General features: G+C 35.0%; 1 protein-coding gene across 4 annotated transcripts in view; it reads right to left on the bottom strand.

Annotated features, from left to right (window-relative positions):
* Positions 1 to 27,087, bottom strand: part of AHCTF1 (AT-hook containing transcription factor 1) — an 84,089-nt gene that overhangs the window by 22,993 nt on the left and 34,009 nt on the right. For all 4 annotated transcript variants that reach the window (XM_065935575.1, XM_065935578.1, XM_065935576.1 and 1 more), the window contains exons 13-26: positions 22,306 to 22,396; positions 21,305 to 21,394; positions 20,498 to 20,638; positions 19,734 to 19,838; positions 18,764 to 18,857; positions 17,198 to 17,321; positions 16,985 to 17,041; positions 15,962 to 16,108; positions 15,219 to 15,406; positions 6,069 to 6,213; positions 5,857 to 5,988; positions 5,037 to 5,187; positions 3,460 to 3,610; positions 3,020 to 3,127 (exon numbers count right to left, since the gene is read on the bottom strand). In XM_065935575.1, coding sequence (XP_065791647.1) covers positions 3,020 to 3,127; positions 3,460 to 3,610; positions 5,037 to 5,187; positions 5,857 to 5,988; positions 6,069 to 6,213; positions 15,219 to 15,406; positions 15,962 to 16,108; positions 16,985 to 17,041; positions 17,198 to 17,321; positions 18,764 to 18,857; positions 19,734 to 19,838; positions 20,498 to 20,638; positions 21,305 to 21,394; positions 22,306 to 22,396 — 1,724 coding nt within the window. The remainder of the gene's footprint in view (positions 1 to 3,019; positions 3,128 to 3,459; positions 3,611 to 5,036; positions 5,188 to 5,856; positions 5,989 to 6,068; positions 6,214 to 15,218; positions 15,407 to 15,961; positions 16,109 to 16,984; positions 17,042 to 17,197; positions 17,322 to 18,763; positions 18,858 to 19,733; positions 19,839 to 20,497; positions 20,639 to 21,304; positions 21,395 to 22,305; positions 22,397 to 27,087) is intronic.

Raw genomic sequence — 27,087 nt, 5'->3', positions numbered from 1 at the left:
TGAAAGTGAAAAGTGAAAGTAAAGTCGCTCAGTCGTGTCTGGACTCTCCGCGACCCCATGGACTGCAGCCTACCAGGCTCCTCTGTCCATGGCATTTTCCAGGCAAGCATACTGGAGTGGGTTGCCACTTCCTTCTCCAGTCATGCTCCCCATCCCTCAAGAGGAGGCCCTCCTCCCTCCCTTAACCAATATTTACTGAGCCCCTTTATGTGCCAAGCATTTGTTTTCAAATGAAGACAAACTGTTAATGATTCAAGCACTCAAGAAAACAAGGTAACGCTTCCCTAGCAAGCCATTCACTTAAATTCACTTTCATCAACATAGAAATTCCTTTCACCTACATGTAATGTATATAATGAATACTGGTTTATTTACCTTTAAGGTTCTGATCACTACATTTAGCAACCAAAGGAAATGTTAATTTTCTCAAATTAATGAGGTTAGTAGCAAAAGAGAATCCCAGGACTATACTCCAAGTTTTCTTTTCCTACAGTGTCCTGGACATTCTTATCAAATGATAAAAATGATCTCACTGATGACTTGTATTAAGTATGCATAGTCCAAACAGCTTAAAAACCTAATTTACAAATAAATAAACTTGAAGGTGAAATTTTCAGATTACAATTTTTGTGGACCATTTATAAACATATGGTCACTCCTGTCCCAATTTCCTAATAGTTTATTTTATGGCTACATTCCTAGCAATAAAAACACCACCCCAAAAAAAAAAACAAACAAAAAAAAACAAAACAAAAAAAAAAAAACACCACCCCAAGATGCCTATGTGTTTCAACTGAGAACAACCAGAAAAATACATCTGGTGCCCAGAAATAATAATTTCTTGCTGCTATGTCTTCTTTGCCATTCTATCCTTTAAGTTCAAGATTTTTGCTATAAGAGATGGCAGACCAACGAAAATCACAGGTGCTTCAAGATAACTTATTATACGGTGGGGAAATATTTACAGGAAGTATTTTCTTCCTCTAAATACAGCATCTTTGCACTTGTTATTCTGTACTAAGCACAGTTCTGAGATTTCTAGCAAACCAAGAATATTCAATCAGGTTGCTAGACATTTCTTTCTCTACTGTCTTCTGATTCTTCCTTCCTTCTCTTCTTCATTTGCATTCAAATTATATACTTGTAATCTTTTGCTCACTTTTTTATTGAGCTATCCGAAACAGGTATTTTGTTAAATGCCTTCCATTGGGCTGAAATTTATGTTTAAGGTGCCTATTTAGGAAAGATTATTTCTCAAAAGCAAGGTCTGTGCAACAAGTGGTATGCGTACTGAGTAAAAGCAAAATTCTTATACTAACAAGACTTGATGTGTTTAAGTTATACTTACAATATCAAGAAAAAATTTTCTGAATGTTTTCTGAAGTGTTAAATATCACATTAGGTCTTTTATTTCCTCAACAACTTTTTGACCATGATCCAAGTAAGTAATGCATTTTAGATTATACACATATACAAATCATGAATTACACAAAAATGGCATTTAGCCTTATTATATTCAGTGCCCATTGATATTATCCAAGCTAAACCACAATCCATTAAATTTTACTTAAACTAACGCACACCCAATTTGAAAAATATAGAAGCAAGAAGTGGAATGATTTTTATAAAAGGTAAATATTCACACCTTAATCAGCTCTATTCCATATGCGTTAACACTGGCTTTGAATGATTCTCATAATAGTCCTTAGGCCATTAGTAGGCCCGAACACTTATTATCTCTACCTTCTTGAATTGCAGACCTATGCGAGTACAAAGGAACTGAGAAAAAGTGACTTGTGGGGAAAATACCAAAACTATTGGTAAAAAAAACCATGTCAGAAGCAACCTTCTCACCATCTCCTTATGGTAATAAAGGAAAAGAACCTCAATTTAATAAAATCTAACCCAAAAAAGGGAAAATCCTTTCATGATTTGAAAAGATGTCCATTATGTACACTACAAATGGGTTGAGCCCAATTGTTTTTAAGTTATTAACTTATTCTGAGTAACTTTTTTCTTAGTACCATAACTATTTCCACAAAATTAGGTCATTTTGTCACAGATAAATTGTAAGAAGTCAAAAATTTTCAACAATTATGGTCATATTATTAAAGAGAAAGAATCATTACATTAAGAGATAATTTTGTACTCTGCTATTGATGATTATGAACACTTCTCCACTCTCCAATGCTCTTAAATAAACAACCACAGTTCCAACTTGGATGCAAAATTTCAATTTAACTATTTACTTTTCTAATAACCATAGGTTTAAAAAATAAAAGTATTACTGTACTAAAGCCACTTAAGACATTTTAGTAGGCTCAGTTAAACAGGAGTAAGTTTTAAGAAGCCAACCAAGAATAGCTGGGATTTACAAAAAACAACCTTCATTCATGGGTCTGAATCAGAGAGATTAAAAAAAATAAATTAATAATTTATTTTGCTTATGATTTTAATATAACAAGTTTGCTTTTCTTTAAGCAGTCTGAAATCATTAAGCAAAAATTCTAAGTAGATTATCAGCTGATGTAAAATTCCTTAAAATTACTATAAAACTGCCTAAATTATTTTTTTAAAGGAAGCATTAAAAACTCCTTCAAGAATTTAAAACCGTATTTATGAAGACTTTAAAGATAATTTTCAAATTATAGTGTAATTATTAAGTATCATCTCACACTGGTCAGACTATCATCAAGAAGTCTTCAAATAATAAAAGCTAAAGAGGGTATGGAGAACAGGGAACCCTCTTACACTGCTAGTGGGAATGTAAATTGGTATAGTCACCATGGAAAACAGAATGGAGCTTCCTTAAAAAATATATAATGGACATATATATAATATACATATATATATAATGGAATTAGTCAAAAAAAGGAATGAAATATTGCCATTTGTAAGCAACATGGATGAACCTAGAGAATACCATTACTAAGTGAAGTAAGTGAAAGTAAGACAAATATCTTATCAGTGTAACTCTTGTCTAACACTGCCTTTTAAAAGTGATTAAATAAATTCTTACCTAGAAATTCTTTGTGATGCCTTTGTAACTGGTGTTCCAACAAATGCCTCAGGCAGCTCTGGATCTGGGAGAGAATATGCTACAGGAGATGGTTCCTCTACTTTAGGACTAAAGAGAAAATAAAAATTTAACTTTTGATTATGTATCACAAAGAAGACTAAATTATCAATACAAACACTTTAAGAAGGTGAGGTTAGATGGGAAGGGGGCTTTCTTTTTTTTTTACCATGTATATTTCTGCTTATTTACAATAACAATGAACATAAGTGATTTCAAATTTAAGAATAAAGAATGTTCTTCTTGCAAGAAAAGCAGACAACACAAAACATTTTTCCCATATACACTAATAAGCGCTCAGGCTGGATTGTGTATGAATGCAGGTGACAACCCAGGGAAGATCAGTAAGTAGCATGGTTGTAAAAGGTGTAAGAAAAACATACCTATTGTAGACAGAGATGCTCCTTTCAGGTTCATTACTTGCCCAGATCTCTCCAATTTTAGATAACACATTATTGATGAAAGTAGATCTTGTTAACACAGTCCCAGTTACAGCCTGTTTTGGAACTGCTGATAATGGTTTTGGTCTAGAAACTGTGAAACAAAAAAGGTAGTATTTAATTTCAACTCTAACACCAGGATTTCAAAGTAGACTAATAAGGCAAAGTAATTGGAGAAAACAAAACATGAGTAGTTAAAATTATATTTGGTTTAGCAATATCTGTGCAGAAATTTAACAGTTTTGGCTTTTAGGAGATGGTGAAATAATTATTCTACATGTTTTCTAAAAGTTAGTAGTCTTCCATTTCTCCAAAGAAGAAATACAGATGGCTAACAAACACATGAAAAGATGCTCAACATCACTCATTATTAGAGAAATGCAAATCAAAACCACACTGAGGTACCACTACACGCCAGTCAGAATGGCTGCTATCCAAAAGTCTACAAGCAATAAATGCTGGAGAGGGTGTGGAGAAAAGGGAACTCTCTTACACTGTTGATGGGAATGCAAACTAGTACAGCCGCTATGGAGAACAGTGTGGAGATTCCTTAAAAAACTGGAAATAGAACTGCCATATGACCCAGCAATACCACTTCTGGGCATACACATCGAGGAAACCAGATCTGAAAGAGACACGTGTAACCCCAATGTTCATCACAGCACTGTTTGTAATAGCCAGGACATGGAAGCAACCTAGATGCCCACCAGCAGACGAATGGATAAGGAAGCTATGGTACATATACACCATGGAATATTACTCAGCCATTAAAAAGAATTCATTTGAATCAGTTCTAATGAAATGGATGAAACTGGAGCCCATTATACAGAGTGAAGTAAGCCAGAAAGATAGAACGCCAATACAGTATACTAATGCATATATATGCAATTTAAAAAGATGGTAACAATAACCCTATATGCAGGACAGAAAAAGAGACACAGATGTACAGAACAGACTTTTGCACTCTGTGGGAGAAGGCGAGGGTGGGATGATCTGAGAGAATAGCATCGAAACATGTATATCATCAAGTGTGAAACAGATCACCAGCCCTGGTTGGATGCATGAGACAAGTGCTCAAGGCTGGTGCACTGAGAAGACCCAGAGGGATGGGATGGGGAGGGAGGCAGGAGGGGGGATCAGGATGGGGAACACATGTAAATCCATGGCCAATTCATGTCAATGTATGGCAAAAACCATTACAATACTGTAAAGTAATTAGCCTCCAACTAATAAAAATAAATGAAATAAATAAATAAAAGTTAGTAGTCTTCAAATGAAATCAAGAGTTCTGTCACTCTGTACTAAATAAACTAGAAAGTTTAGAAGTTCCAAGGAAGCTTTTGATTTCTTGGGGTAGAACCACCAGTAAAAAAACAAACAAACAAACAAAACCACAAAGCATCACAGTGATGAATCAAAGCAAAATTGAGCTAAACAGAAGATAACAAAGGTTTCAGAAGATAATCATTCAGTATCTTTTCTAGTGCAATATTTTAGGACATTTTTCAATGAAATCTTACCTTCTCGAAAAACTGATGATGCTGACAGATGGTAAGGCTTTGCTCGCTCAATGGCTAATTTTCGCTGGACTCTAGGAAGAATTTTCCCATATTGGTCTATTATAGAATTTCGAGTCACTGATCTCTCTCGCAAACGAGGATCACGATCATTCTACAGAACATAACATAACTGGTAAAAATTTAATCTTCAAAAATGTCAGGCGCTATGTCTATTATTTACTATTTAAAATATAATTATGAATACACAAGAATACCTTCCTCCTTTCTACATACCCATTCTTGCAAACCAAAGACATCATACACACAACCTAACTGCTTCATCAATTCTTATCCATCAATAAATTCCAAGTCTCTCCTTCCCAGCCTTGATTATTCACAACTAATAAAAGCAGTGATTTTCATTTACTAAGCAACATGTTCCATCACACACACCTCTGTGCATCCTCACAAAAAATACTGTCATTTTACAATTAAGGAAACCAAGGTTCAGAGTGTGTTCCAAGCACACAGAGCCAATGAACAATTAGTCCAACCCCTAAAGTCCATACTTTTGCACTATTTATTTCCTACTGTTGTCCTCTACCAATTGCTATTTTCTCTGAGTGCGTAAAGTAGTTAGTCTGGCAAGACTTTGGGCAGATACCTAAACAGAAATGGCACATATAAAAAGAACTGGATAAGTAACAACACCCTGTTTGTCAATTCTGCTACAGAAAGTGAGGATTTTCTAAATTCAAGATTATACAAAGCTTTTACATAATGAAGTCATCTGTTTTCCCTATTTTCTTGTCCCCCCATAATAAAACAAGTTCAACTGTACCATAAGATTAATCTTCAGAGTCTGGTTCAGCTTCAAGGCAGGAATATAATTGGCACGCTGCAAATGGTGAACTAAAAGGAATTCATGATTCTGAACACTTGCACTGGACTGTAAAAATCTCACCAAACACTCCTAGAAAGAACAAAATAGATTTGTAAGCTACTAACTTATCCTGAATTTCCGGATGTAAGTTTACACTGACAAATCATTACCTGCTCCGTGTCTGTGAACGGCAGCTTCAGTAAATCCTCCATTAAGCCCATCTCCTGACAGACTTCATATGTGTGCTTGAGCAGCTCCTCTATATTCAATTTATTAGAATGCTGTCGCAGTAAAGTCCAGGCCTCCACCATGCACCTGAAATCAATATTTATCAAAGTTTAGTTTTAGAAAAGCTATTTAAAATGTTCAAAACAAGACATCCACCTGAAGAATCCCAAAGATACTTTGTGCGTGCATCTTAGTTGTGTCTGACTCTTTGCAACCAACATGGACTGTAGCCTGCAAGGCTCCTCCGTCCGTGGGATTTCCCAGGCAAGAACACTGGAGTGAGCTGCCATTTTCTCCTCCAGGGGATCTTCCTGACCCAAGGATCAAACTCGTGTCTCCTGCACTGGCAGGTGAATTCTTTAGCAGTGAGCCATCTGGGAAGCCCCAAAAGATACTATGTACATATTATTTAAAAGTACTTTAAAATTTTATTGAATACTAATCACTGTGAAGTAGTAAAGAAAATAAGGCATCTTTAAATACTTTATCATAAAATGTTGACTATTCCATGTAATTTATCGACTATTCCACCGAAAATAAAGAAACAGAATTGTTGTTTGGCTAAAGAATGGTTTTCAGTGTATGAGTTGTCTACTCTTGTGATCATGTGGGTGAATGGGAGCTGCAGCTCACTGTCGATGCCCAGCATTAGACAATCACACTGCATATACTTAGCTTAGGAAAAGATCAAAATTCAAAGTATGGTTCCTACTCCATTTATGCATACTGCTTTGTACCATTTTAAAGTTGAAAAAATTATAAGTTCAGGCATCAGAAGTCAGGAATCATCTGAAAAGAGTTCAGGAAGACAAAAATCTAATGCGATCTGGACAGAACTGAAATATTCAAGTGAGGTTCTTAAGAAAGTGACAGTGAGCATAAGACGAGTAGAAAAGAAAATGAGCAAAGACGCAGAGACAGAAACAGCATGTTGTGTTATGGGAAAGTGGAGGACCTAGCTTAGTGAATCTTAGTAAGAAGATTCTGGCTTATCTATAGCAAGATCTAACTGGAGAACTTAGGTCAAATCAGACAGTTTTAGAAACAAGTGGGGCTGCTGAAACATCCTTCTATGGGCAGTAGGTCATTAAAAGAAGCAATGTATCTCATGATACACTGATAAGTAAAAATAAGCTTAAAACAACATGAATAAGAAGAATTTCTAAAAATTAACCAATAAACAAAGCCTATAAATCTTTATGTATTTATATAAATAACAAAATGTCTTGAAAGACACACACTAAGATTAACAATGATTAGTTTCACATGTAGAATTTTTGGAAGGGCTGATAAGTGTCAGCAGAAGCAGGAGTAGAATAAAAAATGGCAAGTAGATAGGAATGATTTTCTAAAAAAAGTCATCATTCCTAATTTTAAGTGAATAGGTAATTGTGATTTTAATAGTCCAGTGGCTAAGACTCTGCATTTCCTGTGCAGGAGGCCTACGTTCCATTCCTGGCCAGGGAAGTAGATCACATGCCACAACTAAGAGCAGGCACAGCACCCCCTACCAAAAGCTTTAACTGTAGTTTTTATTGAAATAATCACAAAAATTGAAACAACTACTTGTGAATAAATGACATGCATAAAAAACACAGAATACATGAACAAAGTTACAGTAATTACTATTCATAATGAAAATGCATCTGAGGAAATTTTAGCAGCACTGTCCCAAACTTTCTGTAGATACAAAGTTTCTTGGGGAAGCAAATCCCACTGTTGGCAGTTCAGGACCCTAAAATTTTTATTGCTTGACTACAATATTTTACATATTCTACAAAACTCATAAAAAACAATAGTGCAAATAAGTAAAACATTTAGGGGTATTACCTAAAAATCTACATCTGAAATTGTCTTGCACTCCTTTTTCTACCAGGACAGGCATCACAGTGCGGTTACTATAACCTGAGTATCTAAGAGAGAGAGTTTTTTCCCCTAAATCAAAAATCTGGGAGTGTTAAAAATGAGCACACCATTTCTACAGAAAGAAAAATAGATAATGAAGATTAATGAACATCTAATCATTAATTTTAATAGAAAGAAATAGATGAAGTGGGTATAATAAAATCTTGTATCGTTAAATCTGATGTAGGATGGGTGTACAGAATTTTCATAGTGCTATAGTACTATTTTACTTTTTCATATTCTGGAATCTTCTTACAAAATGCTTGAACCAAAATAAATTTCAGCTGCATCAAAAACTTAAATGATAAAACAAAAATCACAAAGTAGTAACAGAAACAGTGAGAGGATTAAATTAATATTGAAACAGAAGAGACAAAAAGTCATAAAACACTGGCAATTCTAACTTCATAAAATAGCTCTTCATGAAAAGAAGTCTCACTATTATTATAGTGAGACTAATCACATTACCATTTTCACCAATCAACTCGATAAATGTCTAACTAAAGGGTATAACACAAAGTGAGACATACATGGAAGGCAATATGCCATTATCAAAATTAAAACTGCAAATATCCTTTCACCCAGTTGGAGAAGGAAATGGCAACCCACTCCAGTATTCTTGCCTGGAGAATTCCCTGGACGGAGGAGCCTGGTGGGCTACAGTCCATGGGGTCACAAGGAGTCGGACACAATTGAGTGACTAATGCTTACACTTTTCACCCAGTAATTCTACTCCCAGGATTTTACAAAATAAATTTGCATTTGTGTAAAATGGGTGGTTACTCATACATAGCAGTGTTTGAAATGGCATAAGACTAAAACCACCCAAATGTTCTCTAAGCGAAAGGAGTTAAACAAATACTGGTAAATCCACATAATGAAATATCATGAATTAAAATGAGGAAGCTCTTTATGTACTATCAGGAAATGAATTCCAAACTAAATTACTTTTAAAAATACACTGCAGATGGATGACAGCATGTATTTTTTAAAGCAGGGGAGAGGTGGCAACGACATACATGTGCATTTGTTCAGTATGTCCCAGAATGTCTTAGGGAAGAGACACTAGAGATTATTAACACTATTTGGGTACTGTGAGGAAGCTTAGGAGGCTGGGAATTTACTGTGCATCCTTTTGTAATTTTAGAAAAAAGCATGTAAATATCTTACTATTCAAAAAAACAAAAAGAACCATATTCTTGCCCCTCTTCTCCCAGACTACATACATATAGGCTTCCCTGGTGACTCAGATGGTAGATAATCTGCCTAGAATGCAGGAGACCTGGGTTCAATCCCTGGATTGGGAAGATCACCTGGCGAAGCAGACACCCATTCCTGTATTCTGGCTTGGAGAATTCCATGGACAGAGGAGCCTGACAGGCTACAGTCCATGCGGTCGCACATACATAAAATATTATATATATGCTATATATAATTTGTGTGTGTATATATATATAAACCACACACACACACATATATATACTTATTTGGCTGCATTAGGTCTTAGTTAGCACACAGGATCTTCCCTGTGTCATGCGAGATCTTCACAGCTCACAGATTCTCTAGTTGCCGCCCAAGGGGTTAGTTGCTCTGATGCATGTGGGATCTTTACTCCCCTACCAAGGATCAAACCCATGGCCCCTGCACTACAAGGCAGATTTTTTAACCACTGGACCATCAGAGAAGTCCCTGGATATGTTTCAAGTTTTCCACTTTAAAGTATGATATCCACTCCCAGTGAGCAGATATATTAATAAGATTAATTTATTTATGACTTATCAAAAACTAATCTAATAATAGTAAGCATACCTGAAAGCAAAAGACAAATGATAGTATATTTTTCTGTTTTTCCCACAGCAGGAGAAGGCATAGTTACCTCCAACTTCAAGAAACTGATGCTCCATTTTGGGCCAACACTTAAACATAAATTTTAAAACAAGTAACTCTCATGTGCCTACTACTCTCCTGCTCCCCATGGCAGGAATGCATGATGACAACAAAAGCAGTAAAAATAATCACTTCAATTGATAAAAGGCTAAAACTAGCATGCTAACAGTGAAGTTAAGAGATGTATGGGGGTTCTTGGCAACACAGCAAGAAGACAGCCTTAGCAACACTCCTATGACAGGCTCTAAAAATGATAAATCAAATATAAACAGTCTTTTGAAATGGATCATGGAGATCACAATGAAAAAAAAAAACTCAGAAATGTAAACAAGCAACTACTAATTTCCAGTCATTAGTGTAAAAGTTAAAATATTAGGAAAAGATGAATCATAAATAAGAAAGTTGTTGTAGCTCTATTAACAATTACTCGTGATGAAGGTTATTCTACAATAAGAGGTTAAAGTCATTAAAAAAAAAAACAATTTTAAACTCTTATGTACCTAATACTGTATTCAAAATACAAAAAGTTAGCAGTATTACAAGGAACAGACGCATATGTACTACAGGAGGCAACATGCAAACGTTTCTTTTTCACTTTTTTTTTCGTTTATTTTTTGGGTGCGCTGCAAGGCATGCAGGATCTTAGTTTCCCAACCAGGGATTGAAGCTCACTCCCTGTCATGGAAGTGAGGAGTCTTAACCACTAAACCACCGAGAAGTCCAGCAAACCTTCCTTCAGTCACTTGAGTTCAGTCGCTCAGTCATGTCCAACTCTTTGTGACCCCATGGACAACAGCATGCCAGGCTTCCCTATCCATCACCAATTCCCAGAGCTTGCTCAAACTCATGCCCATTGAGTCAGTAATGCCATCTAACCATCTAGTCCTCTGTTGTCCACTTCTTCTCCTGCCTTCAATCTTTCCCAGCATCAAGGTCTCTTCCAATGAGTCAGTTCTTTGCATCAGGTGGCCAAAGTATTGGAGTTTGAGTTTCAGCATCAGTCCTTCCAATGAGTATTCTGGACTGATTTCCTTTTAGGATTGACTGGTTGGATCTCCCTGCAGTCCAAGGGACCCTCAAATCTTCTCTAATACCATAGTTCAAAAGCATCAATTCCTCAGCGCTCAGATTTCTTTATAGTCTAATGCTCACATTCATACATGGCTACTGGAAAAACCATAGGTTTGATTAGACGGACCTTTGTTGGCAAAGTAATGCCTTTGCTTTTTAATATGCTGTCTAGGTTGGTCATAACTTTTCTTCCAAACAGCAAGCATCTTTTTCCTTCATGGCTGCAGTCACCATCTGCAGTGACTTTGGAGCCCCCCAAAATAAAGTCTACCACTATCTCCATTGTTTCCTCATCTATTTGCCATGAAGTGATGGGACCGGATGCCATGATCTTAGTTTTCTCAATGTTGAGTTTTAAGCCAACTTTCCCACTCTCCTCTTTCACCTTCATCAAGAGGCTCTTTAGTTCTTCACTTTCTGCCATAAGGGTGGTGTCATCTGCATATCTGACGTTATTGATATTTCTCCAGGCAATCTTGATTCCCATTTGTGCCTCATCCAGCCCAGCATTTCTCATGATGTATTCTGCATATAAGTTAAACAGCAGGGTGACAATATACAGCCTTGACATACTCCTTTTCCTATTTGGAACCAGCCTGTTGTTCCATGTCCAGGTCTAACTGCTGCTTCCTGACCGACATAAAATTTCTCAAGAGGCAGGTCAGGTGGTTTGGTATTCCCATCTCTTTCAGAATTTTCCAGTTTATTGTGATCCACACAGTCAAAGGCTTTGGCATAGTCAATAAAGCAGAAATTGATGTTTCTCTGGAACTCTCTCACTTTTTCGATGATCCAGAGGATGCTGGCAATTTGATCTCTGATTCCTCTGCCTTTTCTAAAACCAGCTTGAACATCTGGAAGTTCACAGTTCACATACTGTTGAAGCCTGGCTTGGAGAATTTTGAGCATTACTTTGCTAGCATGTGAAATGAGTGCAATTTTGCAGTTGTTTGAGCATTCTTTGGCATTTCCATGAAAACTGACCTTTTCCAGTCCTGTCGCCACTGCTGAGTGTTCCAAATTTGCTGGCATATTGAGTGAAGCACTTTCATAGCATTATCTTTTAGGATCTGAAATAGCTCAACTGGAATTCCATCACCTCCACTAGCTTTGTTTGTAGTGATGCTTCCTAAGGCCTACTTGACTTCACATTCCAGGATGTCTGGCTCTAGGTGAGTGATCACACCATTGTGATGATCTGGGTCATGAAGATCTGTTTTGTATAGTTCTTCTGTGTATTGGTGCCACCTCTTCTAATATCTTCTGCTTCTGTGAGGTCCATACCATTTCTGTCCTTTATTGAGCCCATCTTTGCATGAAGTGCTCCCTTGGTATCTCTAGTTTTCTTGAAGAGATCTCTAGTCTTTCCCATTCCATTGTTTTTCTCTATTTCTTTGCACTGATCGCTGAGGAAGGCTTTCTTATCTCTCCTTGCTATTCTTTGGAAATCTGCATTCAAATGAGCATATCTTTCCTTTTCTCCTTTGCTTTTGGCTTCTCTTTTTTCACAGTTATTTGTAAGGCCTCCTCAGACAGCCATTTTGCTTTTTTGCACTTCTTTTTCTCGGGGATGGTCTTGCTCTCTATCTCCTGTACAATGTCACAAACCTCCGTCCATAGTTCATCAGGCGCTCTTTCTATCAGATCTAGTCCCTTAAATCTATTTGTCACTTCCACTGTATAATAATAAGGGGATTTGATTTAGGTCATACCTGAATGATCTAGTGGTTTTCCCCCCTTTGTTCAATTTAAGTCTGAATTTGGCAATGAATAAGGAGTTCATGATCTGAGCCACAGTCGGCTCCCGGTCTTGGTTTTGCTGACTGTATAGAGCTTCTCCATCTTTGGCTGCATAGAATATAATCAATCTGATTTCGGTGTTGGCCATCTGATATCCATGTGTAGATCACATTATGCAGTCACAACGCAATTAAGAGAGAAAAGAATTTTTTAAACCCGTATTTGCACATTAAAGGTTCTAAATAATAAGGAAATTAAAAAATCATAATGAAAATTAAAAATACTTAGAAAAAAGTAATAAAAATTGTGGGATGATGCCAAAGTAATATGCAGAAGATTCAGATTTATATTTTTATGTTAGTAAAGATAAAAGGTTGAAAATGAGAAACCAACTTGAGTTAAAAAGCACGGCAGAATGAAACCCACAGAAAGTGGAAAGAATAAAGATAATGATTACACCTAAACAAAAAGGTTTTCCAGTTCTACTGTACTTCTATTTTACTAAGACCGAATATGTGATGTTAAGAGCTGAAAATCAAAACTGTTACTTTGAGGCTATCGTGTACTGTGCATCACGATTACTTTTAGGTAAACCTATTTGCCATAACTGTGATGGTATGTCCATAAAGGAAGCTCATATAACTGAAAAGCTACCAGCAGAAAGGTTTCACAGAAAGAAAAATATGGTCTTAAAGAAGAGGTGGTAGAGGATATAGGCAGGAGTTAGGCCAGAAAGTTAAACAAATGATGCAATGATGGTTAATTCAAGAAGGCTCCATCTACCAGCCTTTACTGAGCCTTCCCTGGCGGCTCAGACCATAAAGAATCCACCTGCAATGCAGGACACTGAGGTTCGATCCGTGGGTTGAGAAGATCCCCTGGAGAAGGGAAAGGCTACCCACTCCAGTACTCTTGCCTGGAGAGTCCTTCAGGCTCCTTCCATGGACAGAGGAGCCTGCCGGGCTACAGTCCATGAGGTTGCAAAGAGTCAGACACAACTGGGCAACTTTCACTTTCACCACCATTTACTAATGATTTACTACTTGCAACTGTAATAGTGCTCATGCCATTTAACTAAACCTCAAAATGTTGCAAAGCGGTCATTATTAACCCAGGAGGAAACCTGGGCTCAGAAAGGACAATTTAACTGCTTCTGATCATATTTCAGAATGTAGCAGAGTTCAGGTATAAATTCAGATCTATCTGAGTCTAAAGACCGTCAACTGTTACAATCAGTAATTATTCCAATACTGTCATTTTAAAATGTAGATTAATTAATAAGCAGTATCATTATTAATATAAATTCACACAACAGCTAGAAAACCAAACACCTCAGTAATTATTTTAAACATTTATTGAATTTGAAAACATGCTATCTCACAAATGGCATTCTGAGTGGTCCTGTTTTAACTTTTGCACTTACTGTAAAGGACACTTAATGATGTTATTTTTCTGGAGACTAGATAACCGAGACTTTACTGTACTTGAGAAATACAATTTTGAAACTACATTATATAAAGGTTGCATTATTGTAAACATTATCAAGTACTAGAACTTTAACTCATTTATCAAACATTTATGTTCTTTAGCTTCTTTAACTTTTTGTTCTTATATTCATTCTTGATTTATTCAGCTGAGCCAAATACTTTTGCTAACCAAAATTATTTCAAAAAATATTTTAGCAGTTCATTACTTTTGAGGACAATGTAAGTTTCAATGTCTAACAAGTCTATTATTAAATTGCAGATCTGTCTGAAATGTAAAGATTCAATCCTCTCTCCTCAGAGCTGTAATTCATAAATGACAATCTGGGGTGAATAAAGTGGCCAATTTTTAAATATATAAAGAAAATATAAAATGACTCAGCCAATAAGATTCAACAAAAAACCAGCATGAATTAAATAAAAATAGTTACAATCTAAGAAATTCCAGTCCCAAACAAGTTTCCCAACTACCTAAGTATTAAGAAAACCCAATAACCAGACCACTATATTTCCAATTATGCCATTTAATCATCAGTTAGTATATACATGACAAATATAATTATTATAGCAACTGGGTATTGCTATAATGCAACAACAAAATTAAAGAACTGCAACACCCAAGCAAGACTAATAAAAATATCAAGAGTACCGTCACTGGAATATACCGTCAAAGAATATAATTTATCAATTTAGCATAACTTCATTTTTTCTCTATTTCTGGCTGCTCCTCAGCATAATCAAACCTCAACTGTCCACACAGAAAACTGTCAATACTGCCAGGTACAAACCGACATAATTTTTAAACCTCAGTCTATTTCCCCCTTTACTCATTACTTCTTTTATTCATCTTATTCTAGGTAAAAGGTGCTTTACATTCTTAATGATGAAAGATGAAGAATACTGTGCAATGCAACCAAATCAAAATATATATTACTCTATTTCATCAGTTCCATTTTATTAATACATGGCCAAGAGTTCGACTGTACTTTCAAAGTAGGTACTTACCTATTAAAAAGCAAAACAGTGAGGTGAAGGATAACATCTCTACCACTGGACACTGTTGGCTTCATTGTCTGAATATATCTGAGGGCTTGTCTGGGCTCACCCTGACTCATGAAGGCTTCAATAATCTTTGAATGTTGCCATGACACAGGTTTTGCAGTAGCTGGGTGAAACAGAAGATCCAAACCACTCTGCAAAAATGACAATAAAAATTGGTAAATTAAATATAATGTTTTGCACTTTGAAAAAAAAAAAGGCAATATACTAAACCTACGCAAATTAAAATAAAACCAGTTTAAATATATCTGAAAATATCTACTTTAATCTACTGTATATTTTATTTTAAGTAAAAGCCTTATCAAAAGTCTCATACTTTTGAGATCTTGTCAAGTAAGTATATAAAATCTTTCCATCACCAATTTCATAAATCAATGTGAAATTCTGGCTTCTCTGGTTCACCCAACACACCAAATATATCTGTAACATAAAAATCACTATATTTGCACTACTGGTAATTGTTTGCATATTTCCTTCTTTAGACAATAAGGCTCTTGGGGTTCCAAACTATTTTATCTTTGTATATTCTTATTGCTTGAAATGGTGCTTGGTAAAGGTACTGATTAAACCCAATCCTTAAAATACCTCTGGAAATAGACTGCGTCATATCTTTACTACTAAATGTATTTTTCCTAAAATTCTAATAGTTTACAAAAGCTTAACATTCTAAATGAACTATATAGACTTACCTCATAGTCATTATGATCTATTAGCCAAAACCCTTGAATAAGTTTAACCTGGCCCCAAGAAATGGCAAAGGCAGTTGGAAATGATTCAATGGAAGTATCCGTTTTGTTTGGAAAGGAATACATAATATCGAGTAGCAAATAAATAGTCTTTAAAAAAAAAAAAGAGGATTAAGGACAATAAACAAAAAGGAGAACTCCTACATATATATCTGCAATAGGTAACAACAGAAGATATCAGAAAAAAAGGCTTAAGACAGTTTTATTAAATGTGGGTACAGCCAACCCCACAACCAACTTCATTCATTACCACAAAGGTACTTTGTCCCCTGGAGGAAGAAATGGCAACCCACTCCAGTATTCTTGCCTAGAGAATCCCCATGGACAGAGGAGCCTGGTGGGCTACCGTTCACAGGGTCACACACGACTGAAGCAACTTAGCACACAGGCACCACGAGATGAACTAAAGCACACTTTCTTCATGAAGTTAGCAGATTAACAAATTTAAGAAACAAAGCCAAAGATGAAATTCCAGTTATCCAGCAAACCCTGAGAGTTTAACCAAACACATTATTTATTTTATAAATTATGAATAAAACTATGCATTTTGACTAAGAAATAGACATTAGTACAAAAATCTTATTTAAGAGACCATAGACCTAGGTAATTTAAGCTAATGCATTAATTAATGCATTCCCATCCAGCACATAAAATCTCATAGAGAATGACCACTTGCTAGCAATGTTCTAGAGCTGTCTTTAACTTTGCAAATGTCCTGGACACATTTGAGTCTGATGAAAGCCAAGAACTGTATCTCTAGAAAAACAAACATAAAAATGTTGCATACTTTCAAGGTTAACAACAGACCATCTGAATCCAACCAACAGGTCCTGGATTAAGAATCTTTTCTTTAAAACAAATTCAAATGTGAAACTGAGATTGGATTAGATGCATAAGAGTCCTACTACTCTGACACTGTATGATTTTGGTAAAATGTGAATTACTTGATAAAATTTTAAAGGATACAACAGAATGCTTGCTTGCTTCAGTAATGTTGTCTAGTAGGTATATGTCAAGTAACGCCTATTAAAAAAAAATTTAGTGCATTTTACATATTCATTCATTTATGCTCCCTGTTTTTCCCAAGCCCATGCCAGGTATGAAAAATCCAATTAAGCATTCCTCCCTCTCCCAGCCCAACTTTTGAGACTAAATGATATCATGTTATTGCAAACCTACATGTAGACTAGTAGGAGGATATTTTCCTGTGCCTCCTTCATCCCGTGTCCACAACTTCTCTACTCGATCTCCTAACTGAGAAATCATTCCATCAATCATCAAGCAATCAGGGTTCCACTTCCCTCTGCAATAAGGGCAACATTAAGGATACTGAGCATTAGTGCTAATTATTATTATCAGAACAACCAGCACCAAACTCTTAAAAGTAACAATCTCAACTATCAAAGGCAGAAGAACTTTGAGGACAGGATCCTATCATGAGAAATCTGGACATCAAGTAAAGTTAGTCAGATAAACCCTGAAGAAGTCTCAAGTTTGGTTATTAGCCAAGTCGGTTAGTGAAGGTCAGGTTCCAGGGGAGAAAGTGGTCTAGTCAGCAAAATGCTGTTTACTTTTTACCATCTTGAGCAAATTACCAAAGGGCATGACATCTCAGTATAGAGAAAGTAATACTGTAGTTCAAAGTCAAAAAGTTTTACTTTCAGTTTTATCACCTGGACTAGTTTTTAAACCTCATTAATTCCCTCCTAATACATATTATTATATATTATTGAGCACACGGGTGATAAGCAGATACTGACCTTGTCTGTTTCCTCATCTAATATTAATAACAATAGTAGCAGTTATACTTCTTGGATGAAATTTTCTTGAATAAGGCATTGAAAGAAGTGCCTTGCATATATTTTATTTCATCTTTTTATTTACTTTATATCAACTTTATAATTTGTGATAAATAGGATTAGAAAGTTTATCCAACCTGCTCAAGGTCATACACTTAGGAAATAACAGATCTAGAAATTTTAAATACATCTTATACATTTCCCAAGTCCATGCTCACTATCCTAGATTAGTTATTAGTTATTCTAATCTAATCCTAGATTAGATTCTGGATCCTCTAACTATGCATAACTTTGTACAGGTTTCCAAGTGATTCTGACAACAAACCTGAAATCAAGGTTTGTGAATAATTGCTCTAAAGGTTATAAGCCACTCTACAATTCTGTCATTCCAACTTGAGGAAGAAGGCTATTTATAACTCCAAGGTAGAATCAAGGCTGTAAAACATTATTCTTTTTCTTTTATTACTTTTATATCTTTATTTCAAAGGGCCCAACTACATATATATTTAAGGGGAAGGGGGAGTTTATACTTAAAGAAAAGAGAGATAAAGGCAATAAAGAAAAAAACGGGTGAAGTGCTGAAATGCAAATGTTAATGGAAAGAACATAAAACAACTAACATGAAATATTTTCGGCTTTAATAACAGTTGCTTCAAGTTTTCTTCTGAATAAGAATTCTCAGGAAAAAATGTATACTTATAGAATCTCCTCCAATAAATCAATCATGTGGTTAACAGATTTAGAAATAATAAATAGCTATATTCAAATTCCAAAATAAAGATGTAAACAGTAGGTCATGCTGGTGACAAATTCATATACTTTACTGAGAATGCCACCCCTTTATTCTTTTTTTTTAATAACATAATGAATTCTATTCTGAGAAAGCTTTGATTTCTTATACAGGTAACTTCTAAAATGGTTTTTGAAGGCTCTGGATGTACGGTACCTTGATGAACGCTCACACTTCTGTCGACGACTGGTGTAGTAATTCTGAATTACGGGGTAGTTGTAGCATAACCTTGACAACTGCACAGCATCATCTAGATGTTTTATAAGAGTTGGAAGAAAAGCTAGTAATATTTCCAAAACTCTCCCCATAAACTTAAGGTTACATAATTGATATTTTACTACAATTTTATAATGTTCTTTAAATTGCAGGCTTCTTAAAGTAATAAAAGAACACTGCACACCCCTTTATTAACAGATGCATAAATGAGAAAACTGAGTGTCTCAAGAAAGTCTTGTAACAACAGGACGCCAGTTAAAGACCCTGGAAAAACTATTCTAGAAAATTATTTTACTCCCTTAGGCACAAATTATAATCTAAAAGTAAGCAAATTCACTATCTGTTCAAATAAAAAATCTAAGAGAATTATGAAAGAATAGGATCAACAGTAATTATGCACAGTGGCAGAAACACTTTTAAGTCTGTGAATCCTGGAAATACAAGAAGTTGGAGGCTTTTGTTCTACACAAATGTAGTAAAAGTCAAATTCTCTAATTCCTGGTATTAGCATGAATTTTTAGATAAAACGGGGTAAGTAACTGATGGCAAAAAGTATTGGTTAATAACCATATTAAAAGAACCTTGAAGAGAAAAAGATGGAAAAATTAGATTTTAAACTCATACTTCTATGGATCTAAATTATAGCTGGTGATATCACTGAACCCATCTTCAGAAGCCATGTTTTGCCAAATATTCTTTTTTTCAACCCAATAAACATGCACGTAACATCTGTATATCAGGCATGGGGTGAAGCACTGAAGGTACAAAGAGAAAACAAGAAAAGAAGATAAGAATAAAAGAAAACACAAGAGAGGTGGCAGAAGAAAGGAAACCCCAACAATAGAACAACAAAATTATAAAGATTTAAGAATGTTTCCATTAATATATATAGATTAAGGAAATATTTTACCTAAGCCCTCTGGTAAAAGCCCAGAATGAGAGAACCAAAGAACCACTTGTGCATATTGACAGATGAGCTGGGTAACCATATACTTATTGCTTAAATCTGTAAGACCTGTAAAGAGTTGAAATCAGTTGTTTAGTTTTCAATTTATCAACCACAAATGAAAAATCAAGGCACTCTACAGTTTTCAAAAACAGTAACTACTTGGTGATTTTAAACAATATGCATGTATTTTTAAACAAATTTAGCTTGACCAAATAATCTCCAAAATAATAAACTAACTCACTGACTAAAATAGACATTTTAAGTAAATATGCTTCCATATTAGCTATGCTCCCATTAAGCTAATTTCAATAATCAGATTTATACATTAAAACATTAATGTACAGTATCATTAATACAGGCTGTTCAAACCAGGCCTTTATATGAAACTAGCTATTTTGTTTCAACGGAAAACCAGAGGAGAAAAATAATGAAGACCAACTCTATGCATAAAAACTTAAATATAATTAAAAAATCTGAAGTTCTACCACTAATACACTGCCTTAACAATCCTTAAATCCCCGATTTCCCAACCTTATTTAATCATGGACTCATGGTTCATCTTATAACATTCGTAGCTTTTCATTTGAAAAAAAAGGCTAGCATTTGAGAAATAATGGCCTCTTTGCCCAATAATCCATCTAATGCATAGGAAATATATTCTGTCCCAAAGTCAAGAAGCAAAAGTCAATGAAATATTATTCATTTACATAAGACAAGGAGCACACCTCTCTCAGTGATGTCGTGGGCCTCAGTTGCAAAACAGCTTAAGACTGTACTAAGATTGCTAAGAAGTAAATGGCACTGCTGGAGAGACTGTATAGTCTGTGGATCAATGAAACGACATGAACCATCAAATAACGGTGTACCTTTCAAGAATAAAAGACAAGATTAGTTTTGACACACTAAATCTTGATTTAATTAGAATAATAAATGCTAAATATCTCAAATTTCTTTAATCATAGAATTACTCTACATTATAAGATTTAAAAAGACAGGCTTCAAATGACAAATATCCTCAAGGAATATAGAAAGGACAGCTACAAATTCTACTTTTAAAAAATGCAGAATGAGGTGAGCACAGACAAAAGTGATATAGATTCAACTTCAGATTCACTAGAAATCAGTGCTATGTTGCTGTGTGATCATTATTTTATAAGAACTCTTTCTTCCACCTCCAGTCTTTGGAAAAGTGAGACACTGAAATTAATATAACTGCATGCGTGCTATAATATATTGTAGACTTGGCTGTCCTCTCATTTCAAGCTTAAGGTTGAGTTCACAAATGCATTTTTGTGCATTTTATATCAAAAGATTTAATTCTGAAACTTGTTACTGTGAATATGCCTAACATGTTGCCAATTTAAACAATCTGTTGCAAAATCTTGATCAAAAAAATAATTTTGTCACTCTAATATAAAATGAAATAGTTTCTTTCTGGGACTTCTTCAGAGTTTGCAACTTCAAAATAATTAAAAATTTACTGTTATGTACTCAAAACATAAACCAAAATTAGTTTTTTATATAATACTTACATAGTCTGTCAAATTCCTCTTTTGTGAGAACCACTTTATTCCATGTCCATTCAAGAACAAAGCGTAAATTAGCAGCAGAATTTGGTTGTTCTTATTTGTAAATATGGAAGGGAAAAATGAAGAATGGTTACTAATTACAAAAAAAAAAAAAATTAGAAACTTTTCAGTGAAGAAACCTGACAAAAACCACCGTAACCAAGTAAGCAATGTTAACATCAATATTGGTGGAGACAAGCTGGCTGGATCTGTGCTCAGGGCATCACATTAGGGAGTGCGTCAATTGACATGATGCTGCTATGAAAAATGTAAAATCTAAATCTAATCATGAGGAAATATCAACAAATACAACCTGAGAGGCAGGCTGCAAAATAATAGGCCCATATTCTTTAAAAATGTCAATTTCTTCAAAGACAAATGCTTAAGAAGAATTACACAATATTATGATCGAGTAAAACAACATGAAAACAATACAAAATATATTCTGGATGGGATTCTGAACTCCCTCTCCCTAAAAATGTTACAAAGGACATTAGTGGGGCAATTAATGATATTCCAATAGAATCTGTAGATTAGATAACAGCATGTATCAATATTAATTTTCCTGATTTTTATAACTCCAAAGTGTTAAGTGAATATCCTTGTTCTTAGAAGGAAACATATTGAAATACTTTGAATAAAGAAGCACGATGCCTTCAACTTTATTCTGATCAAATGGTCAAAAGAAAAACAATGCCTGTGTGTGAAGTGTTTGTTTGTAAACAGAGTAATACACACAACTTGAATCCCCAGAGAATTTTTGAGTGATAAAGAGTCAACCCTAAAAGGTTACATACTTTCGGATTCCATTTATGAACACTTTTGAAATGACAAAATTATAGAAATAGACAATTGCATGTGAACCACAATCATCTCAAAATAAAGTTAACTTCACCCCCCCAACAGTAGATTGACAATTTTAAAACTACAATGTATTTTTTAATTGTTAAAAATCATAATCTTACCTTCTGTTATCCATCTTTTGATACACCCTGTCAAAAGTCCCAGAGAACTTGTCTGGATTGCTGCTGACAATATAGCTTCTAACTGTTCTTCCTAAACCATGTTTTAAAAAAAAAAATAAATAAAGGATATGTGATCAAAGACAGAGGTATCAAGTTCCAGTTCACAACACAAAATTTTAAAGGATTAAAAATCATTTTGATTCCCCAGGAGGGCTATACACAAATAAACAACAAGCACTGGTGATGGTGTAGAAAATCTTCATACACTGCTAATGGGAATGTTAAAATGAGACAGCCACTTTGGAAAACAGTTTGGTAGTTTCTCAAAATCTTAAATATAAAGTTATCATATGACCCAGCAGTTTCACACTTAGGTATACACCCAAGAGAACTGAAAAACAAACATCCACACAAAAACTGTATACGAAGCATTATTTCTAACAGCCAAAAAATGAAAACAACCAAAATGCCCTGAAACTGAAGAATGGATAAATAAAATGTGGTATATCATACAGTGGAATATTACACAGCCACAAAATGGGATGAAGTTCTGATATGTGCTGTAACATGGATAAATCTTGAAAACATTGTTCTAAGTCAAAGAAGTCAGTCACAAAAGGCCATATATTATTTGATTCTATTCATATAAAACATCAGTGGCAACCCATTCCAATATTCTTGCCTGGAGAATCCCACGGACAGAAGAGCCTGGCAGGCTACAGTCCATGGGGTTGCAAAGAGTCGGACACAACTGGAGCGACTAACATGCACACACAAACAACTGAAGTGACTGACACACACACAATATGTCTACAGCAAATAAATCCACAAAGACAGAGTAGATTAGTGGTCACCAAAGACTGGAAGAAAGGAGAAAAAGGAATTGACTGGTATGGGGTTTGGAGAGAGGTGATAAAAATATTCTGAAATTGAATGTTGTGACACTTGCACAACTCTATCCACTGAACCGAATTATAGGAATTAAATCTCAACAAAGTTGTTTTATTACACTTTATTTACAATTTATTTTACACTTTAAGGATCTATGAATTTCATTCATTATAACAAAGATTTTTTTAAAAAGGAATCACAGGAATAAACAGATGAGTTAAATAGATAAGGAATAAAGAGAGCTAAAATATGATAAAGATACCCCAAAACTACAGCATGATTCTAAATGGAGATTCAATAGAACAATTTACATTAAAATCAAGGACAAAACAAGGATGTCTGGTAGTACCAGTATTTTTCTATAATTTGTAGAGGTTCCACCAAATGGCATGAGCAAATAAAGTAATAAACTGGCGGGAGGGGTGCAGAAAGTCTTTATTTGCTGATGACTGCATGCCTTGAAAATCTAAGAGATTTTAATCTAGCCAAGTATTAACAGCATCAAATGAATATACAAAAATCAACTCCATTTCTGAATGAATATGGGGAAAATGTTCTACTCATAAAAAATACTATAAAATATTTAGGGATAAAAATAGAAACTCACTAGAAAATAACCATTAACTCTTATGACAGATGTAAAAATAAACTCTAAATAAATGGAAAGATACAAATGCCAACTCTCCCCCAAATTAACATGTGAATATAATAAAATTCTCAAAAGAATTCCAACAGGAATACTGGATAAAACCATCTTATAATTAATAAAAAGAGTAAGTGCCTATGAATTTCCAAAAATTACAGATTAAAAAACCAGGTTGCATTTCCAAATATCAAAGCAATATATTAAAATGGTATAGAAATAGATAACTAGATTTATGAGATAAGATAAAAGCCCAGAAATAGAACCCAGTTGATACGGACATATAATATCAGATAAAGGCAAAATTTCAGTAGCATGAGAAAAAAATATTTTGGGTCCTGTTTCACAAATGATATAACACAGCTAGACTAATAATCTGGGGAGAAAACAACTGAACCTTTATTTTATTTAACACATAGAAAATGAGTTAAAGAAACATTAAGGTGTTAAATGTTAAATTTTAAGCCAGAGTTAGAGCTATAAAATGCATTTGACTATAAAAATATTTTGAATGTGGTAAGAGATATCATGAAACAGTGAAGAGTAAACAAAAGGGGTACTATCTGTAAGATTTATGACAGGATAAATATCTACATATTTTATAAAGAATTTCCATAAACAACCCAATTAGAGAAAAAGCAAAGCCTATCAATATGTAATTAACAGAACAAACCCTGAAAACAAATATATGTATACATGCTACCATTTTTTTATTGTATATGACAGGAAGAGATACAGGAAAGTACACATATCAGAAAGTCCACATACCATACGTACAACTAACAACTAATTACCAACTAGACATTGCAGAAACTGGTCCAAGTCTAGACTGAGAGTATTTCCCAGAAGCCCTGTCTCCTGCTACCCAATCAAAAGAAACTTCCACTCACCCCTCCCATCCTCCATGGTAACCACTCTAACATTTTGAAGGAATCTCTTCCTCGCCTTTTTTGTTTCACCTCTACGTAGCCATTACTAAACAATTCAGCTCAATTTGGTCTATTTTAGGGATAGGTTTTAAAAAGATACATGAAAAAAGTCAACAAAATGACAATATTTGCATGCCTCCACATCAATTTTCTAAATTGAAATTATTCATGTTTTATCTATGCAAGTGGAAAGAAACCAAGGATTGGATCACCAGATTCAAAATAATCACAAAAAGATATTAAATGCTATTTGGCTAACATGGCTGAATGGTTGAATTACAGCTCATTTTTTATTATTTAAAAAAACTTATTTATTAATATTTGGCTACGGGGTTCTTCGTCGCTGCGTGGGTTTTTCTCTAATTGCCACGAGTGGGAGCTACTCTAGTTGTGGTGCTTGGGCTTCTCATTGCAGCGGCTTCTCTTGTTGCAGAGCATGGGCTCTAGGGTGCGCAGACCTAGATACCCAGTCAGTTCCTCATCAACTACAGACAGGAAACATTTGGGGGTGGGCGGAGATTACAGAAAGTTCTAAAAAAACAAAACTTGAATTTGATGTGTGCCAGCAACTACTGACATGCATGTATGTTGTATTAAGTGCTTTAGGGATGATTTCAAGTACATAGGTAGGTGTGAACAGGTTATATGCAAATACCACGCCTTACTATATAAGTTAATTGAGCATCCTTCAATTTTGGTATCTATGGGTATCCAGGAACCAAACCCTCATGGGTACTGAGGGTTGACTGAACATGACAACATGGTCAATACTTGCTGAGTACAGTAGTACAAAAGGGAGGAGGGGAGAAAGGAAAAAAAAAAATCCTGATAATAGATTGACTATTTCTCTTATTTTCATGACATTAGGTATTAAATTCCAACTGCAGGTGTAAATCCTCAGTAGCAATATTCACAATTCATCTGATATTTAAAAGGTTCCTTCCCTAACAATTCATTACGCTACATTCTGCAATTATTTAAATAACTTAATTCAAACATTATTTGAGGGGAAAGAGTTATTAAAACATTTTCTCTTTCTCAAGGAAAAACAACCTGGGGTTTGTTTACTTCCAGCAAATACCAAGTTAAAATGTGAATTATAAGTTGTCATTAGACAACACTGTTTAAAAATGTCTCCTGACTGGTAAAATGTATTGTGACTCTAAAAACTGTGTGGATTTTATAATATTTTTATTTATGCATCTATTGGGAAATTAAACCTGGCTTCCAGTGACTAAGTCTGACTCCTATAACTGTCTTGTGTTTTGCAGAAACCTGGAATCTTCACTAACAGGCTTTCATAAGAGCAGTTTTTATAAAGCAGTGGTTCTCAAACCATCAGAAATCACATCAAGGGCTTATTAAAACAACTATGACCTCTACTCATGACATGCCTGGTGCATCCATGATGTGTCCTAGCCTATAGTTCAGTTCAGTCTCGCTCAGTCGTGTCCAGCTCTTTGTGACCCCATGGACTCAGCACACCAGGCTTTCCTGTCCATCACCACCTCCCGGTGTTTACACAAACTCATGTCCGCTGAGTCGGTGATGCCATCCAACCATCTCATCCTCTGTCGTCCCCTTCTCCTGCCACCTTCAACTCTTCCCAGCATCAGGGTCTTTTCAAATGACTCAGTTCTTCCCATCATGTGGCCAAAGTATTGAAGCTTCAGCTTCAGCATCAGTTCTTCTAATGAATATTCAAGACTGATTTCCTTTAGGATGGACTGGTTGGATCTCCTTGCAGTTCAAGGGACTCTCAAGAGTCTTTTTCAGTACTACAGTTCAAAAGCATCAATTCTTTGGTGCTCAGCTTTCTTTATAGTCCAACTCTCACATCCATACATGACTAATGGAAAAACCATAGCTTTGACTAGATGGACCTTTGTCAGTAAAATAACGTCTTTGCTTTTTAATATGCTGTCTAGGCTGGTCATAGCTTTTCTTCCAAGGAGCAAGAGTCTTTTAAATCATGGCTGCAGTCACCATCTGCAGTGATTTTGGAGCCCAAGGAAATAAAGGCTCACTGTTTTCATTGTTTCCCTACCTATTTGCTACATAGTGATGGGACCAGATGCCATGATCTTTGTTTTTTGAATGCTGAGTTTTAAGTCAGCTTTTTTTCACTAGTCTACAGACCTGGTGTCAAGTTATACCTATGGGATCCTGGAGGTATGAATTTTAAGCCAAATCCAAGAACCACAGCTACTGACATGCAAAGGTGGCATTACATTACTTAACTTACTTTTTAAGAAATTATGTAATAGATTTTTGTTGTGATAGAAAGCTAATGACATGATCCAAAAGAAACAAGAGTTA

Source organism: Muntiacus reevesi, chromosome 5, assembly GCF_963930625.1.
Source record: "Muntiacus reevesi chromosome 5, mMunRee1.1, whole genome shotgun sequence".
Classification (NCBI taxonomy): domain Eukaryota; kingdom Metazoa; phylum Chordata; class Mammalia; order Artiodactyla; family Cervidae; genus Muntiacus; species Muntiacus reevesi.
Note: the sequence above shows the minus strand (reverse complement) of the source record. Positions and strands in the feature narration are given on the sequence as shown.